The 20984-nt window shown below is 37.4% G+C and overlaps 1 protein-coding gene across 2 annotated transcripts in view; it reads left to right on the forward strand.

The window, feature by feature from the left end:
* Window positions 1-20984, forward strand: part of rnf43 (ring finger protein 43) — a 155797-nt gene that overhangs the window by 129783 nt on the left and 5030 nt on the right. Inside the window, exons 3-7 of one of the 2 annotated variants that reach the window (XM_077222483.1) lie at window positions 11786-11860; window positions 12444-12578; window positions 14485-14586; window positions 16325-16489; window positions 20731-20848. In XM_077222483.1, coding sequence (XP_077078598.1) covers window positions 11786-11860; window positions 12444-12578; window positions 14485-14586; window positions 16325-16489; window positions 20731-20848 — 595 coding nt within the window. The remainder of the gene's footprint in view (window positions 1-11785; window positions 11861-12443; window positions 12579-14484; window positions 14587-16324; window positions 16490-20730; window positions 20849-20984) is intronic. The other variant, XM_077222485.1, reaches the window with a different exon arrangement.

Here is a 20984-nt window from a genome sequence, read left to right on the forward strand (position 1 = left end):
AGCTTTGATCACAGGAATAAATTACACTTTACTATATATTCTCATAAAAAAACGCTATTTAAAATTGTAATAATATTTCACAGTTTATACTGTATTAACTGTATTTTTGGTCTAATAAATGTAGTCTTGTAGTCAAAAACATTTAAAAAAATATTAAAATTGGCCTTAGATTTCTGAACGGATGCGTATACACATTCAATAAACATGCATTGAACGAAATATATGCATATTTGTAATTAAAATGTATCTTGACATTTGACTCAACTTTTCCAACACTAGATCCTATTGTTTCTGCACAAAAAATGACATTAAGAAAAATAGACATTAAGGCTATGTTTTTGAAAGTTATTGAAACAAACCCATTAAATCAGATTGTTTCAAATCTGATTCAAAGTACAATCAGATTTGAGCCTGTGTTTCTTTTTTGATGTTCACTGCAAGTCTTTTTCATTCTAGCTGATTATTAAAGTTGTTCAACTTCATGGAATGCGTTAAATCTAATGCACTGTGATGTGTTTACTAAAATATCCACTTTGTTCTCAAATCTTTTCATCATCAGGCCAAGATGCTAAAAGATCTGTTGGTAAGAAGGACATATAACAGGGCGGCACTGTGGATTTATAGCCGTGACTCAGACGCTCAGTCTTGACCCAACAGACTCTATTTCACCCTATAGCGATTGTTGTATTTCCAGACGGCAGTGGCCAAATCTTCACATTTATAACAGACACGGACTCTTAGTCACAAACACAGATGGTTTTCTTGCTGTGATGCGCTAAAAGCGTGTGTGTTAGCAGTTGATGGTTCATTTGTGAGTTTTGGCAGTTGTTCTATTGATAGAAATAATACATAGAAGGATGGTAATTAGGGCTGCACGATATATCGCAATAAAACCGTCATCCCGGCATATTGCTTAGTACAGACTGCAATTTAATGAAGTATATACTGCTGGCAAAGTGAGGAGTTTCACTGTGAAGCATTCATCCGTTTGCCAGAAACCCGTCAATGATTGTTTAATGTTTAACAATGAAGAATTTAAGATATAAATATTAGTAGAGTTGTACTATAAAATAAAAGTATTTTTATTAACTCTTTCCCCACCATTGATGGAATTTTCCGAATTTCTGTGTTTTCTCTGTTATACGGTTATTACACATTTTCTGAAAGAGTACTAAACATCCAGATGAAAACACACGAAGAAGAAGCAGAAACAAGAGATTGCTGATGCGTGGTGTAGTCTTCGACAAAAACACAATTTTCTCAGTTTTTTGTTCAAAATGTTGCTTTTTATGATCTTCCCCACATTTAAGTGTTGATGCAAAAATAATGCATGAAGCTAAAATAAAAAGTTTATTAATATTATTATTTTATACTGAATTGGTCAAAAACAGTATAAATGTGGCCTATGAAGAAAACTTTGTTCACTTTATGATTTCTGAAAGAGGTTTATGTTAGTTCTTATAAAGAGTAAACCCAAGTGTAAACAACCAAAAATAAAAATATATATATCATTCAGCCCTAACAGAATAGCTCACACACACAAAAAATCATATTCCAGCTTTTAAAAATATTTTTATTTTGCACTCAATAAAATCACTCCAGTCATTCTAGAGTAATTCTTTCCATTCAATTCATCTGGTGAATATTCCTGTATTTATTCATATTGCACACACAATAAAGTGTCATTCCTGATTGTCATTACTACGGCATTATGAGGGTGCATGCAAACGTAGTCGATGATTCCTCAATCGTGTGTTTTGTTAGTAAGTGATCAGTGACCGGTGTGGGATCTGTCCCGACTCTAGTGTACACAAGTTCTCATCTGTTTACTTCTGATGCAGTTAGTTTATCCACAAATAAAAGTGTGTGTTTAAGTTATAAAACTCAGTTCAAAGCGAGAGCAGATGCTGTAGAGCGTCGTGTTTGGATCAGGTGTGTATACACACACACACACACACACACACACACACACACACACACACACACACACACACACACACGCGCGGTGGGAGTGATATCATTGGTTTCACAGTGTTGGATATGCTCATAAGCACATGAAACAAGCAGCTTATAAAAGTTGAATTCCTGGGCTCGGTTCCGGCTCGGTTCCGGCTCGGTTCCGGCTCCTTCCTCTATCGCTCTCTTCTCTTCTAAGGAAACTCACTTTTAAAGCTGGAATTCCTGAATCGATTGCAAAAGGCAAACAAGTGAAGCCCGGTGACGCCAGGAGAGAGTGAGAACTGAGGGAGATTTGGGAAAAAACAAACATATTCCCTGTGGATGTTTAGGATTGGAAATTATCCTGAAATCAACGGTTTTATGATCTTAAGGAGCGTTTACACCAGATTTTAGCCCGTTTGACTGCAATTATCATAATGGATACCAGGAAACATACATAACCATTAACTAAGTTCATCACAGACATTTGTCACTAAGTGTGTGGTATGTGTGTGTGTGTGTGTGTGTGTTTGGGTTGATGAGTTACAGCTTATATTAAACAAAATATGTGTTGATATAATTAATATAAATAGATTAGATGTACACTACCGTTCATAGGTTTAGGGTTGGTAAAATGGTTTTAATGTTTTTGAAAGAAGTCTTTTGTGCTCATCTGCATTTATTTAATCTAAAAAATACAATACAATACAATTTAAAATTGCTGTTTTCTATATGAATATATTGTAAAATGTAATTTATTCCTGTGATCAAAGCTGAATTTTCAGCATCATTACTCCAGTCTTCAGTGTCACATGATCCTTCAGAAATCACTATAATATGATGATTTGATGCTCAAGAAACATTTATTATTAATTTCAATGTTGAAAACAGCTGTGGACATTTTTTTCAAGATTCTTTAATGAATAAAAGCATTCATTTGAAATAGAATCTTTCGTGACATTATAAATGTCTTTACTGTCACTTTTGATCAATTTGATGTGTTCTTGCTGATTAAAATTTTTTTTTATTTAATAGTAGTGTAGGTGTATTATATATGATATAAATTCAAGTATTTTCATTAATATAATATTTCTATTTATTTACACACAAATATCCCCATAGGAATCCTAACCTGCGTTATGTATGTGTTTGATGACATTGCAGTACATTAAGAATTAATTTTGTCATGTTTTATAAACATTATTTGATCTCCTTTGTAACACTCTTTTTTTTTTTTTTTTTGCTCTAAATATCATACTAGCTATTATGCTTTATTTCTGTATCATCAGATTGTTTTAGGAGGCACTGTAAGTCACAGAAACGCTGATGCATGAGAGCATGTTAACATACACATGACTGTGGCTGCATCCATAATCGCATACTTCCCTACTGTATAGTATGCAAAAAACAGTGTGACAAAAGAGGTATGAGTGAATTCACAACGTAACTGACTCTGGAAGGTCACATAATAATGACAACATGGCGGATAGTACGTCCGGATTACATTCATACTTAATGAGCAATCGTGAATTACTCATTCAAAATAAAGGCCTGCTGAGAGAGAATGTGATTTGGGACGCAGCCGATATTCTCTGTTTCTTCCTCTGTTGTTTTTGCAGCCGCAGCAAGCAGAGACATGTGTCACAGCGCACACACAGGACATTTAGGATCTTACAGGAGATTAATGGTGCGTTCACGTGCTATGGAAAATATGATATTTTCCACTTGTGAACGAGTATTTACCAGTGTGTTGCGTTCAAGTGCTTTTGTTGTCGTGATGTGGTAAAAAGATGGAGATCCAGACCTGTTATTTAGCTAAAACTATTTTAGATTGCTTAAGTCATCTGCTACAGCAAGAAGATGATTTATCAAAACTCAAACGGTAAATAATATGCTGTATATTTTCTAGATCACAAACCAATACGAATGTACCGTTCCGCCCCTAGCTAACAGTAGCAATAAAAGTTTAGTTGTGTACAATGCTTACCATTCAACACTCTCGCATTGCTCTCCGCCATTTTGAAAGGTCAAAGGTTATCTCATCTTGGCAACTCGTGCATCAAAATATTCTACGAGCTGCCTAGTGGAAAATACCACATGAGGGGGTGTTCATGCGCATTTTCCACGTCGGCTTTTGGTATTTACCATAATTACCATAGCAAGTGAACTTTTTCATACTTATACTTTTTCATAAGTCATGAAAAACATGAAAAACACATTTCCCGTTTCATTCTTTCTCCTCTGGTCTTTCTCTCTCGTTCTCAAGCCTGGGCAAAAACTCCCACAACTTAATGTACAGCTAGTGTGACCGTAACGCTTGATGCAAAGCTCAGTTTAGCATATTTAAATCCATTCCACAGATTTTTTCTTAGAATAAGCAGAGAATAGTGAAAAAGGCTGCCGATGTTCTGTGTGGGAATGGTTATTAGTGATCAAATAGTTTGGGTAGATCGGATCACGGATTCACAGGTCTTATGGAATAACAGGATACGGATCAAAACAGGAATGTTTTCATGTGGCGAATGAAAGCACAGGAAGAACCGGCTAATTACACTCTCGAGCCCGAGGTCACGCTGCAAACCCGTCACTCGCGCTTCATATCACAGTTTACCCTGTCCGGTGTGACACTTTACCACTGTAAACACATCAAGACTTTAAACGCTAAGTATTACCTGTAGTAGTTGTGCGTGTGTGTGTGTGTGTGTGTGTGTGTGTGTGTGTGTGTGTGTGTGTGTGTGTGTGTGTGTGTGTGTGTGTGTGTGTGTGTGTGTGTGTGTGTGTGTGTGTGTGTGTGTGTGTGTGTGTGTGTGTGTGTGTGTGTGTGTGTGTGTGTGTGTGTGTGTAAATGATACTTGCTGTAATAGATCCGCCCAATACAGAAGTTCATTTTAGGCAAGTGAAGTTATTAGAGTGTGTTTTATTCTCTGTGTGTGGCGAACTTCTATCATCTGAGGGATTCTATCCGAGGGTTTTGTTTCTGTGGTGTTGGACGCGCTCCCGTCACCCTACCACACTCGCACACACTCACACACACTCACACACACTAACCCGACCCCTAAACCTACCCAACACACAAAACTTTCTGCAGTTTTTAAATTTTCCAAAAACACCACTTAGTATGATTTATAAGCTTTTTTACTCAAGGGGACCAAAAAAATGTGTCCCCATAATGTAGGGTTTACCAGGCCACACACACACACACACACACACACACACACAGAAATCAGCTCTTTCTTTAAATGCCACCACATTAAACACACCACTCTCGGCTGCTCCGCCTCTTCCTGCTTCATCCGGCCAATCAGCTGAAAGCATCCAGGTAGCACAGACTCACACACACACACTTCACACACACATTACACTCCGAGTGCAGCCAAACCCTCTCATTAACCCTGCAGATCAAACCTGTGGCCACTAAACTCACACTTAACAAGCTTCTCAGGATTTCTCACACACCACGTGTGACTCTTATAAAAGCACTGATCATTTGCTTTTTTCAACTGCGCCTTCTGGCGAAGGTAAAATAGTTTTTAAACCGTCATGACCCTGAGAAGGCTATTCACGCTTTAATAAGCTCTAGACTGGACTACTGCAATGTCCTGTATATTGGTGTTTCCCAGTCCTCTGTTGACCGTCTCCAACTTGTCCAAAATGCAGCTGCCCGCCTGTTAACGAGCACTAAAAAACAAGATCACATAACTCCGATTCTTTATTCTCTCCAATGGCTCCTGGTGCATTTTAGAATTCAGTATAAAATTGTATTGTTTGTTTTTAAAGCTATGAATGGCCTTGCCCCATCTTACATTTTAGACATGTTGACCATTCGTAATTATGGTAGGACGTTGAGGTCGTCCAATCAACTTATGTTGGAAGTGCCCAGGTCAAAACTGAAACACTGGGGTGACCGCGCTTTTTCGGTTTCTGGACCTTAGCTCTGAAATAAGCTCCCCAGTGAGATGCGTATCGTTACTGACCTGGGCCTTTTTAAATCAAGACTTAAAACGCATCTTTTTAAAGTGGCGTTTTGTACCTAGTAATGTGATGGCACATTTACATTGATTTTATTTTTTATTTATTTTTTTCTTATTTTTTTCTCATTCATTATTGTATCTTTGTTATTGGTGTGTGGTTGTTTTAAATTTGTTGTTTAATCTGTTGTGAAGCACTTTGGTTCACCTATCGGTCGATGTAAGGTGCTATATAAATAAAGTACATTTACATTTGAGCACACCTACTTCTGCACAGCTTAAGCCTCATTCAGACTCTCGGTCCAAATCCAATTTTTCTGCATATATAATCAGAAACCGATCAGATTTAGCAAGTGTGAACAGCAAAAAAAAATCGGTAACACTTCATTTTAGTGTCCTTGTTACATATGTTACATGTACTTACATGCTCCTTTCAATACACACCACTGCGCTTTATATTCATCTGTCAACTGGCCCTCCCTTCACGAAAATCGCCGCAAAATTCACTGGTTCACTTTCATTTATAAGACCGTTCTCGGCCGCTCACCTCCATACTTGGGTCACCTGGTGCAGCCAAAGCCTGTCACATACAACACCCGGTCCTCACTTCATCTTCAATTATGTATTCCCAAAACTAACTCTGCATTTGGTCTTGCTTCTTTTCAATCTGCTGCCGCTCGCGACTGGAATGCTCTGCAAAATATTCTCAAACTAGATACACTAATTTCAATTTCATCTTTTAAAACGATTATATCATCCTTGTTCATGTTGCTTCTCCACATAATCATTTTGTGTTGTCTACTGCGTTGTGTTTTAAATTGTATTTAATGTAATTATTAACCTGTATGTATTTCTAAGGTACTGTATTTATTTTAGCCCCATTTCCTTTCCCGAAGTGGTTATTCCACTTGTCAGGCCGCCATTGTAAATAAGAACTTGTTCTTAATTACTTGCCTGTAAAAATAAAGGTAAAAAAAAAAACTTACCGTTGTAATAACAGTAAATTATGCATAATTACATGCAATTAACCCTCAACCAAACCCTAATCCTACCCTAACCCTATAGTAAGTACATGTTGTTAATTATTATTACTCAGTACTTAAATATATAATTACACTGTAACAATGAAACCTTAAAATAAATTTGTAACCAAAAAATCACATAAATCATGATTTTTAAGTGTTTCATAAGATGGTCTTGACTACAGCCCTAGTTTGTACCGCTGCCTCAGAAGACACAGTAGTCCAGTGTGACAGCTACATATTGTCATGCTGTAAATAAGACAAAATCTGTATTGTAAACCACTCCATGTCCGACATTTACTTTTTTGCTCACCAGTCACTCTGGCTAGTGGTTTTCCAAAGTTACCAGCCACTCAGCATTTTCACTGGCCACAATTTTGAAATCGATATCATGGTCAAAACTGCCATATAGATATCTTTAATATCATCTCCTAATTTTGCAGCAGGTTTATTAGGCTGCTGTCACTTTAAGACCTGACGCACTGTTTATACTGATCCATTATACTGTTACACATGCGTTTTCTTTCTCAACTGTTTACATTCACTGAAAACATATCTGTCTGTGTTTACGTGAATACTCGCCAAGAACCGCATTTTGACATTATTTTGTGTGTATTTGACTGTTAAAGCGCAATAGGCAGCGAAAAAGTACTCAATTTGGTACTGAGAGGTGGCTTTATATGCTGCACTTTCAGTGTGAGCTCAAAATCTGTGGGAATGAGTAAAATTATGTGCAATACAATAAATTTCAAGCCCTGTAACAGCGAAAATATTCATCCGGAGCAAATGAAACGAGCGAGTGAGTGGAGGCGGGTTTGTGTGTGAGAGAAAGAGCAGCTGATATCGTGTGTCTATTCTGTGGATAAAGGAAAATTGGAATCGTTTCAGATATTTCCGTATCGATACGTATCAATAATCAATTGCATTGATTAATAATAATCCTACATTGCACTTAGTTTATTATTTCGGATGCCTTTCTTTATTTCGGATGACTTTCTGGAGATCTGACCCCTTCTGCTTAATTTGTGGATTGAAAATGCTTGTGTGTTAATGTGAAACATGTTTTTGATACAATATCGTTATCTTTATTTGTTAGTCTGTAGGCGTTTTCACACTCGGCTCGGTTTTGAGCATCTGTTTCTGAACCTGGTGCGTTTTCTCCCATTTTTTCATTTTGCCTGATCTAGATGGTCTATACCCAACTGAAAACTAACTCAGGGGAGGTTTGGTTGAGGTGAGCTAGAAATCTGACCCAACGAACCAAGCGCTATCATACGTTCTCATATTCATGTCAGCGTTTCCATGAAGGACTGATGTTAGTCCACATTTTTACCTTTTAAGGGTCGTTTTCTATCCTTATTAGATATATGCATTATCTTTAATGCCAAATTTATAAATTTTATCAATAGTCAAGAGTCTATATGATACCAAATCAGATGAAATCAGTTTCAACTACATTCATTCACTTCTACTGTGGATTCTGTGCATCTGCTTTCATTTGTGAAATAGAGCAAAAACAGAAAAATCTGTCTAAAATGTGATTCATTTTAACCTCTCGTTATTGAGCTGCTGTTTAAAGTCAATGACTTTTGCAATCGTGCAGATATTCTGCGCTCTCGCTCGTGTGATAATTTTCAACTGAATCATATGATTTAATGAATCCAATTATCTTGAATTTTGGGGGCATTTTATGTGTTTCAGTGGCATTTATCTATCCATCTATATATCACGCTATCATATAATTCACAGTGGAAAATGTGTTATATAATAAGCAGCATTGTCTGACTCTATGAGTGAGCACTTATTGCAGTTAAAAAACCAAAGAGCGCCTCTTCATCTTAAAATGATGTTTAATTGCTCTTCTCCGTGCATTACAGGAATGCTGTCCTGATGAATGTGTGTGTCATGACAGCTATAGATAAAAACTGGCGGAGTGAATCCATCTTGATGGATGATGCTGAGGAAACTGACCAATCAGAGGACAGTTTTACTCACATGTGACTTGCATAAACACATTTCGGTACGCTTTGAAATGTTGCCTTGTGAAAGCTAACCGAAACCAAGAGGAAAATGCAACATTGTAAAAAATGAAGCTCCTGTTTCGAAACAAACCAAACAAACTGAAAACTCCCTGAAAGTGACCGAAATATCATGCCAATATCTAACGTAGATTTATACATTTTCTGAAGTTAATGTGAGCATTTTTTAGTGTTTTCTAGGCAATATATTTACTGTCTTTTGCAAAAAAAGAGTTTCATTCAATGTACATCTGTGGGGTTTTCAGTTGTTTTCTGTTCCAGCAAGTGAAACTGGTGTGTCTGATCACAGTAAATAACAGCATGATTGTTTAATTAGAGTTTAAGGTTGTTCAAATCACTTCACTGCAAAAAAATTATTTTCTTCCTCAGTATTTCTTTGTTTTCCAGTGCAAATATCTAAACATTCTTAAATTAAAATTACTGAAGTGAAACGACTTAAGACACACTTTCAATGATCGAAATTAAGTGAAAAATAAACTTGCTTTCCCTTCAAATTGAGGTTATTTTTCTGACCCCATTGGCTTTTTTTCTTTCTTTACATTTTAACTTATTTATTTTACTTCCCACGTGAATGTATGTGTATATATATATATATATATATATATATATATATATATATATATATATATAATCATATGTATATAGATTTTTTTTTTTGTACAGGAAAACAAGTAAAAAAATACTGAGGAAGAATATATTTTTTGCAGTGTAAACTTAATAGTAATTCTTGACACTACAACCTTTTAAATCATTTGTTTAATTAGTTCTCTCTCTCTCTCTCTTTTTATATGTAATTTTATATAAAAATTATACTTTTTATCTTTTACAGGCGTTTTGGTTCCTTTTCACACCACACTGATTGCTCTGGTCTGAATCGGTTGATGAAACGAACCAAAATGCAGTCACGCGACAACATCCACATCCCTCGTTGGCCAGATGTGTCTTGAACATATTTCCACAACTGCACTTAAATTGGTCAGAATTAACGTGCGGGAAAATTCCAACAGAACTCGTAAACAAAGAGGAAAATCCGGCAGACATGCGGAGAATTCACTCACAATGTATCCTATGTTCAGAATCAGCACAAGCTTTATCCTTTCGCAAACCCCCCCATAAACAACAAAGACTAGACGCGATATAAATAAGAAATTCACTGTGCAGTGCGGACAACTTCAGTGTTTATGATGAGATTTTAGTGCAGAATGCAGTAAGTCAGTCATGGCTTAAAGGGAGCGCTATTGACAATCTAAATAATAATTTTGTTTGACTACGGCAGCTGGTTTAGTCCAAAAATGCGCAGTTCTTTGGCAGTTGGGTCTGTTTCGAGGTCGGATCACGTTCTCACCACAAACGAACCGCTCCAGAGTTAGCTTGAAAGCGTCCCGAGACCAATTTCTTCGAGGAGGTCTCGGAACGCTTGTTTGGTCCGCTTTCGGTGCGCACCCGAGTGCGATTGCTGCTTTCACACCTGCTCAAACGAACCGCACCAATGGGGAAAACGAACTTTAGTGTGATTCAACCGAACTAAATGAGGCAGGTGTGAAAGCACCCTTATTGTGTAAAGTGCCTTGAGGAGCTGCTTTAAATGCACTGTATTAAATAAAGTTTATTATTAGCTTTTTTAAACTCTACTATTATAGCAGCTCAATCATTTGACCAACTCTCTGCTTGTATTGTGTGAAACACAACATACTTCCCTGCAGTCGATACTGTAACCTTTGACCTTTGAACTCTGAGCAGTCGCGCAGGAAATAGAGCGTTAGTGAGTTATTGGTCATTGTTTGAGGAGAATTTCCTCCTAATCTCACAAGAAGCGCATCTATCTTGATCTGACGCGTGGAAGGAAGAAGTAGTGTTTTTGTAGTGTATAAACTCTCTAAAGTGGCAAAATTCATCACAATAATGAGTGTGTTTTTCACTTAACTAGATTTTAGCTAAGCATATTATTTTGAACAAACTCACCTGAAGTATTGAATCGTCGGTAACACTTTGCATTAAGGTCTCTTTTGTTAGTGCATTAACTAACAATGAGCAATTACAGCATTTATTAACCTTTGTTAATGTTAGTTCAAATTGTTAATGGATAGACATTTTGTATGTTTTAGGAAATGTGTAAATGAACATTAAGTAGATTATTGTTTATACTTTGTTCATGTTAACTAATGTAGTTAAAATGAAACCATATTGTAATCATTTGTTGCTGGAGAAAATCTCAAATGAAATGTGTGTGTGTTTTGGGACAGAACATCCTCTCTAATGGAAAGTAACTGGAAGAGTTTAATTGGAGCATTTCATATGACGTTGTCGATCTCTGTTAACACTAGTAGTCTCTTATTGTGTCTCAGGTAAGAAGTTATTGTGACTGACTTTGACACACAGTAGCGGTGATGAATTGCATAATGACAAGACTCAATGTCTCCACACGTGTGATGAGATCGCCACCTGCTGGCTTCAGAACTAACTCTATGTCTCTCTCTCTCTCTCTCTCTCTCTCTCTCTCTCTCTCTCTCTCTCTCTCTCTCTCTCTCTCTCTGTGCCTCTCTCTCTCTGTGTCTCTCTCTCTCTCTCTCTCTCTCTCTCTGTGCCTCTCTCTCTCTCTCTCTCTCTCTCTCTGTGCCTCTCTCTCTCTGTGTCTCTCTCTCTCTCTCTCTCTCTCTCTCTCTCTCTCTCTCTCTGTGCCTCTCTCTCTCTCTCTCTCTCTCTCTCTCTCTCTCTCTCTGTGCCTCTCTCTCTCTGTGTCTCTCTCTCTCTCTCTCTCTCTCTCTCTCTCTCTCTCTCTCTCTCTCTCTCTCTCTCTCTCTCTCTCTGTGTCTCTCAGGCTCGTCTGGCCATTCAGAGAGGAGCTCAGGCCGTCATCTTTGACATCACTGATGATCCAGCGGCTGCTGTGGAGGTGTGTGTGTGTGTGTGTGTGTGTGTGTGTGTGTGTGTGTGTGTGTGTGTGTGTGTGTGTGTGTGTGTGTGTGTGTGTGTGTGTGTGTGTGTGTGTGTGTGTGTGTGTGCGTGCCTCTTACATAAAATGCATATGAATATCAGTCGTCACTCTATATCTGCCAATAATATCTTGTAAGATGATTTTGAAATGCTTATCTATATGATCAAAGCTCTGTAGTTTTAAATCATATAATGCAATGCAATGCAATAACATGACTGAGAGATGAACAAATAAAGCTTCCTCAAAAGCCTGATGATCATATTTGAATCAGCAAAAGTTTCACAGCAAAAACAAAATCATAACAAATTAACGTGGGATCTCATTTTTATTTATTATATTTTTAGTATTTTTGGAATATAGTTGCTGATAAAAGCAACTTCTTAAATCACAAGTTTTAACAATCGCTTTTGTCAGATTGGTAAAAAAGTTATTTTGTCAGATTGGTAAAAACATAATCTATGGTGCTAATCTACACACTCCAGTTATTTGTCAGAGAGTTTGTCCTGAAGTGTTTGTGTTGTTGTGTGTTTCTCACACACAGCTGCGTGACGCCAGTTCGTTGCCTCGTCCGGTGCTGCTGGTAAAGTCATCAGACGCAGAAGAACTGATGGGACTTGTCAATAAGAACGAAGAAGCCATGGTGTATATTGACATCATGATGGACCCTCCAAAATGGGTGAGTAAACATATACACATTTATTAATGTCTTTTCATTTATATGCTTCCATGTTGACCAGTATACTCTATAAAATAGATTTTTTTGAAGTTGTAAATAAAACAATGATTATTGGAGGACATTTTAAACAGTAGCACCTCATTGCAGTACATGAGATCCAGGGGGCGGAGTTGGATCCAGATCTAAGGGGTGGAGATGGGTAGGATTAGGTATATGTAAGGTGGGAGGAGTTGGATCTGGATCCGACTCCTCCCCCAGGATTTCATGTTCTGCAGTGAGGACCATCTCATTTTAAAAGAAAATAGTTTTTCTACTTCAAAATCTCATGTTTAATGTGTTGCTTGCAGATTCTTTGTAATTATTTGTGAATTTTTGAGCGAACACCAATTTTGCTGCATCAAAATCCTTGTTAGTCCTGGAACAACATTCCCATTAAACAATCAGATTTTAGGGAAAGTTTAGAGCTAGGATAAGAGAAAAACAACAACATACTATCATTTTCCTCCGTTTTATGGATATTCAGTAGTTAGGATTAGGAATATGGTTGATTTAACAATGTTGATCCAGGATAATGTCCCTCTTCTGGGTCAAAATAATAATAATTTGTTACATTTATATGGACCCAAATGCATTAGGAAGTTTTTTGGGGTAAAAGCCCAGCAAGCGATTTTGCGTTTAAAAGACGTCTAATAGCCGTTCATACACAGCCCAGACGTCTAGGCTAAAACAAGGTGAAATTTGGGCTGTAAGTGAAAATTTAATAGACATCTAAACCATAGCCCAAGAATAGACTAGTCATCATTTAGATAGCATGTCAAAGAAATGAAACCAAACACCTTGTTATCACTGTTTACTTTGCTAACATGATGTGATATCATACATCTCACACGTTATTTTGGGGAAAAACAAAATGTAACCAAATTCAAGGTTGTTTTGGCTAGAAGTGAGTTACTCATAGCCGGACTATATCAGGTCTATAGTTAAAGGGATAGTTCACCCAAAAATGTAAATTCTGTCAGTAATTACTCTCCCTCATGTTGTTCAACCCCGTAAGACCTTCGTTCATCTTCCGAACACGAATTAAGATATTTGTGATTAAATCTGAGAGCTGGATCACTCCTCCATAGGCTTCTAAGGGATTGAAACTTGTTCTCCGAAAAGTTATTAAAGATATCGTTAAAATAGTCCAAGTGACTACAGTGGCTCAACCTTAAGTTTATCAAGCGACGAGAATACTTTTTGTGCGCAAAAACAAACAAAAATAACGACTTATTTCAACTCTTCATTTCCTTCTCTGTGGGCCTCGAGTGAGTTCACTAGTGATATAACGCAGCGCTTCTGTGTTGTACGTCACACGCATCACATGACCAGCGTCGGCCAATAGTGAGCCTACGTGTGACGTAACTCTATTCAATCACACTACGTTAACTGACTCGAGGCCCACAGAGAAGGAAATGAATAGTTGAAATAAAGTCTTATTTTTGTTTGTTTTTGCGCACAAAAAGTATTCTCGTCGCTTGATAAACTTAAGATTGAGCCACTGTAGTCACTTGGACTATTTTAACGATGTCTTTAATAACTTTTCAGGGAACAAGTTTCAATCCCTTAGAAGTCTATGGAGGAGTGATCCAGCTCTCAGATTTAATCACAAATATCGTAATTCGTGTTCCGAAGATGAACGAAGGTCTTACGGGGTTGAGCAACATGAGGGAGAGTAAATACTGACAGATTTTACATTTTTGGGTGAACTATCCCTTTAAGCTAAAAAAACTACATAGTTCCCTTTTAACCGAGACGGTGAAATGACAGCTATAGCTTACTGGGAGGCCATTAATGGGGTTGAAATGCATTAGTTGTTGGTTTGAGGACGAACTCAAGCTTCAGTCTTCGTGTGTTGTGCTCGCAGCCTCACTATGACGTGGGGATCCTGTTGACCGTGGCTCTGGCTGTGTTGGCCATCATCATGATCTTTGCTCTACGCTTCCGCTGCAGGTCCAACAGAACCTGGGTAAGAAAACACAACACACTTTATACCCAAGCGCTCCACACTCACGTTCAGGTTTCATGGCGGATTGTAAAATGTCCATTGTGAAAAAATAATGTTTTTTGTTTTGGCTTACAGTACTATATTTAAACATTATTAATTCAGGATGAATTTATTTGAGAAGCAAAATGACGAATGATTATTCGTCTTGTTTTTGAGAAATTTATCAAAATTAAATTAGTTTGAAAAAATATCTGTCAGTGGGGTCAGAAATATAAATTTGTTTCCCTTTCTTTTGAGCATAAACTCACTTAATTTTGATACATTTTTCAGAAAACCAGTCTTAATATCATTGTGCTTCTCAAGATTTAAGAATGTTAAATATTTGTATGAACGTTAAATACATATTTGTACTGGAAAACAAAAATACTAAGGAAATATTTTTGCAGTGCATTATAGCCTCTCAACAAAGTAAGTTCCACCTACATTTAAAGTGCCCCTGTTATGCTCTTTTAAAGGCTCCTAATTTAGTTTTAAGGTCTTCTACAGGACGTTTACATGCATCTAAAGTCAAAAAACACTTTAATTTTTAACATAATATCCACTGCAGCATCAGCTCTTTTCTCCCAGTGTCTGAAACAGTTTGATAAAGGATTCAGTCTCTCTAAACTCCGCCTTTCAGAGAGCCTGCTCTTCTCTGATTGGTCAGATGGCCCAGTCTGTTGTGATTGGTCAGAAACCAAATGCTCATTAGCATATCTGAATTCTCCAGATCTTCCTCAGCACTTGATACACAGTGATAGGAACAGTGATAAAACATTGGTTTTACTGTATCAAGCGGGGCAAAGGAGACGTTAGCCAGGAGCCAATAGACGCCATAGGCTGGCATTATGCAAATGTGTTACAAACCTACTAAGGTTCGAGCAGAAAGTAAGACTGGAATTACTGACGACTCGTTTCAGGCAGTTCAGAATCACTTCTGTCTTTTGGGAGACAATAACTCTATTTGTTGTTTGATCTTTGAAACTTTGCAGATCTTTTACATTCACAAACTGCTATATTACACATTGCATGAAAGGATGCATATCAAAATTCATTAAAATTGAATTTAGTTGAATTTCAAACAGCAGTAATTATGTTCAAGGCTAGAAACAATTTATTGCCTGGCAATAAACCGAAAAGGTTCAAATTTTAAGACTCCCAGTTTTCGAGCTACTAGGAAAAGTTTCTGGTTATCTGTCAGTGGCGTTAAATTGTGGAATAAATTAAATAATGAGTTAAAGCAATGTACAAACACATTCCATTTTAAAAAGATGTGCAAAGAAATGATATTCCAGAGGTACAAAGAAACACAGTGCTAATAATAAATAGTATGTGTAATATATGTATGTGAACATAACTTTTGAATATATATTTTTTCATTGATTATAGATTTATTATCTATGTAGATTTGTTATTTTGTAGCCATTTCCTTAAATATAGTAGTAAGGGTGTAAAGGGGTAGGAGTACATAAGTTTTACTTCTTCCTACTCCTTTTTGTACATGTAAATAGAGGTTGTTTTTTTAAAGTTCTTAAAGTATGGAGTTTTATTTTGTTGTTCATATGTTTTATTTACCATTATTATTATTTTTTTTCTGTATTTACATGTTCAAAATAAAGATATCAACCAATCAATCAATCAATCAATCAAAAGGGAATATCTGACAAAGTATAATAGGTGTGCTGTAGAAATTTCAAAAGCCCTTTTTCTGGACTCCCAGGACTCTGTGCACCAGGAGACCATGCGTGCCATCAGCCGGTTGGAGACGCGCACGTACAGCTCTCAGGGTTGCTCAGGATCCCAGCGTTCTGGCGCAGCGTCAAACAGCAGCTCCAGCTCCAGCCCGATCTGTGCCATCTGTCTTGAGGAATTCATGGATGGACAGGTAAGAGGAGCCACCAAACAAAAAGCATGATATGAATTTGAATCAAGTCACCTTTATATATATACAGGTCCTTCTCAAAAAATTAGCATATTGTGATAAAGTTCATTATTTTCCATAATGTAATGATAAAAATTAAACTTTCATATATTTTAGATTCATTGCACACCAACTGAAATATTTCAGGTATTTTATTGTTTTAATACTGATGATTTTGGCATACAGCTCATGAAAACCCAAAATTCCTGTCTCAAAAAATTAGCATATCATGAAAAGGGTCTCTAAACGAGCTATTAACCTAATCATCTGAATCAACTAATTAACTCTAAACAGCTGCAAAAGATTCCTGAGGCTTTTAAAAACTCCCAGCCTGTTTCATTACTCAAAACCGCAATCATGGGTAAGACTGCCGACCCGACTGCTGTCCAGAAGGCCATCATTGACACCCTCAAGCAAGAGGGTAAGACACAAAGAAATTTCTGAACAAATAGGCTGTTCCCAGAGTGCTGTATCAAGGCACCTCAGTGGGAGTCTGTGGGAAGGAAAAATTGTGGCAAAAAACGCTGCACAACGAGAAGAGATGACCGGACCCTGAGGAAGATTGTGGAGAAGGGCCGATTCCAGACCTTGGGGACCTGCGGAAGCAGTGGACTGAGTCTGGAGTAGAAACATCCAGAGCCACCGTGCACAGGCGTGTGCAGGAAATGGGCTACAGGTGCCGCATTCCCCAGGTCAAGCCACTTTTGAACCAGAAACAGCGGCAGAAGCGCCTGACCTGGGCTACAGAGAAGCAGCACTGGACTGTTGCTCAGTTTTGCATGTCATTCGGAAATCAAGGTGCCAGAGTCTGGAGGAAGACTGGGGAGAATTAAATGCCAAAATGCCTGAAGTCCAGTGTCAAGTACCCACAGTCAGTGATGGTCTGGGGTGCCATGTCAGCTGCTGGTGTTGGTCCACTGTGTTTTATCAAGGGCAGGTTCAATGCAGCTAGTTATCAGGAGATTTTGGAGCACTTCATGCTTCCATCTGCTGAAAAGCTTTATGGAGATGAAGATTTCATTTTTCAGCACGACCTGGCACCTGCTCACAGTGCCAAAACCACTGGTAAATGGTTTACTGACCATGGTATTACTGTGCTCAATTGGCCTGCCAACTCTCCTGACCTGAACCCCATAGAGAATCTGTGGGATATTGAGAAGAGAAAGTTGAGAGACGCAAGACCCAACACTCTGGATGAGCTTAAGGCCGCTATCGAAGCATCCTGGGCCTCCATAACACCTCAGCAGTGCCACAGGCTGATTGCCTCCATGCCACGCCGCATTGAAGCAGTCATTTCTGCAAAAGGATTCCCGACCAAGTATTGACTATTGAGTGCATAACTGAACATAATTATTTGAAGTTTGACTTTTTTTTTTGTATTAAAAACACTTCTTTTATTGGTCGGATGAAATATGCTAATTTTTTGAGACAGGAATTTTGGGTTTTCATGAGCTGTATGCCAAAATCATCAGTATTAAAACAATAAAAGACCTGAAATATTTCAGTTGGTGTGCAATGAATCTAAAATATATGAAAGTTTAATTTGTATCATTACATTATGGAAAATAATGAACTTTATCACAATATGCTAATTTTTTGAGAAGGACCTGTATATATACATACATACAGGTGAAATTTGAAAAATTAGAATATCGTGCAAAAGTTATAATTTTGATGATTATGGCTTACAGCTTATGAAAACCCAAAATTCAAAATCTCAGAAAATTAGAATATTACATGAAATCAATAAAAAAAGAATTTTAAATACAGAAATGTCGGCCCTCTGAAAAGTTTAATCATGCATATGTATATAGTTATATATACTAAATATATTAGTTTCACCTTTTAATTTGAATTACTGAAATACCAGAATGTTGCATGATATTCTAATTTTTTGAGTTTCACCTGTATAGCGCTTTATATAAAATTGATTATTTCAATGCTGATTCATTTCGGTTCAATAACTAAAGCTCATCAATTATGAAACAAGATAAGTTCAGCTAAAAGCAGCTTTATAGAGGACAGTTGTGTCATTATTTAGCTTGAGTCAGTTTAATGTTGATGCAATGCAGTAGGGCTAACCATTATTCGACTAGAAGAGGTTTGGTCGACCACGCTTTTAGTAGTCGGTTAGTCGCAAAAAAAAAAATCCACAGGAAGTTGCAGAATCACGGAGGCTGTGATGGACAGATCGTTAACGCCAGGAAATCCAATTAATTTGCCTATGATTCATCGACCACAAGTATAGCTTATCACTTGAAACATGCAAGTAGTAGCAACTTTACAAGTACGCTCGCTCTAATGCTAACCTTGATAAATGTGCGCTATTATTAGGCGCATATCTGTGTTTGTGTGGAGAGCTCTTACTGCATGACATACAGGCGTCTGCGCCATCACTGCATTTAATTTAAAATACTCCGTAATTTTTGGTCATACAGATAAGAGTAATGCAAACTGTAAAGGGTCTACTTTTATTTCTGTAAACTCACAATAATAATAAAATGGTGTGGTTTTGTAAAATAATGAAAACAATCAGGATGCACTTTATGCTGTCTCGGTCTCTGTGAACTTGAGCATCACAAAAATGAACCGAAAGTCAGTCTATACTTGCCTCACAGATATGAGAAATATATCTATAGAAAGCTTGAAATGTCTACTTTTAAATTAACCAATTCAAGTGGAAAACAAATATTCTCAGATGATTTAATGAAACGTGCATATAGTCAGCATCGTCAACTTTCTGGAGCGAAAACACAGAAAACATTACCAATAAGTTATTCAAATGTTTGAACAGTCTCCCTCGTGTTTTTTCACGACACACTCATAATCATTACGTTTGCCGGTGCGCTGTGGCAAGCTTTATGCATGCATTTAAATGTTGATTAGGCTATGTATTATAGGCAATTAAAAGCTCATTATTATGATTTATGGCTTATTCATATAAACACGCGATTAGTCGACTAATCACTTAAATAAACGACTACTAGTCAACTAGAAAAATCTTTAGTTTAAGGGGAAGCCCTACAATGCAGTTCAAAAACTGTCAATGTTTCAAAATTCAAAAGTCGTTTCAGCCTTAAAGCAGCTCTACAAGAGACTTAAGTTCAGTTCAGTTCAACTTTATTGTCAGACTCAGGGTCCATTAGAAAACCATACAACATACAGACACCTCAAGCACCCAACACCTCCCTAAAACCCACAATTACCAATTATAAAAGACAGTTATACCAGTGCTTCCACAAAGGTCACTTGTATCGCACAACACTTTTACTAGGATTTGTCCCCATCCAGTCGACCAATAAATTTGTACCTCAGATTTCTCAAAAGCCTGGAAAGTGTTGACTCTTGCCTTACAGAACAAGTCACTTGCACTACACCACCTAGGTTTTTTAAGCAATATCCGCATACAGTCATTATAGGCCACCTGAAGCTTATGTATGGTTGTCTTTTTAAACTTGGCCCACAATGGGGCAGTGTAGAGTGGAGTGCAGTAGGCTTGAAAGAGCCTTATCCTAACATGGTCTGAACACATATAGAATTTTCTTGCTAACATGTTAGCTTGAGCATAAAACATACGACACTGCCTATACATGTCATCATCATCAGACAATTGATCTGTGAGGAAGTGTCCCAGGTATTTTGTTTTATTACAAATACTTAGCACTTTACCTGACAGATAAAAAACTGGAAAGTTGAGGTCTTTATCCCCTTTTGTTCTGCATATCATGACAACACTCTTCTTAGCATTATACTGCACATCACATTTGAGCCCATAATCGAAACATATATTCAGCAACTGTTGAAATCCAGCACTGCTAGGAGAAACAATAGCCAGATCATCGGCATACATAAAATGAGTTATAAGAGTGTTACCAATCATACAACCAGTATGTCAGTTTAGTCAAATTAATATTAAGGGACAGTGGCAGAAATTGATGAAAAAACCTTGGGAGAAAATAGGCTCAGTCGGGATCCATCAAATAAATGAACGCGGTGTGATTTAGGATTCTAGACTGCATCACAAGTCAGATTTGTGGATTGACATTATTCAAATATTTTGCATCCAGCTCCTTCTGGCATTAGAGGAAAAACAGAAACCATCAAGCATTGGAAGGAAAAGGATCACTTTAGGATGCTTTTTATGAAATGATTTGAGGCGCGCCAATGGCATGTTTAATATTTGGTTTTCTCTGTCTCTCTGGTAGGACTTGAGAATCATCTCCTGTGCTCATGAGTTTCATAAAGAGTGTGTCGACCCCTGGCTCCTACAACACCGTACCTGCCCACTGTGCATGCACAACATCATGGGTAAACAGCCTCAGGGTACATATGTATTTCTCCAATAATATTAGTATAGAGCTTGCAAAGCAGCACTGTATTGAAATTCCTCTTCTTCCTTTATCTTATACTACCTCGTCCTGCTACTGGAGGGCCACTGTCCTTCAGTTCAGCTCTAACC

Source organism: Siphateles boraxobius, unplaced genomic scaffold (assembly GCF_051911475.1).
Source record: "Siphateles boraxobius isolate OS27281-9 unplaced genomic scaffold, OSU_SipBor_1 120, whole genome shotgun sequence".
Classification (NCBI taxonomy): domain Eukaryota; kingdom Metazoa; phylum Chordata; class Actinopteri; order Cypriniformes; family Leuciscidae; genus Siphateles; species Siphateles boraxobius.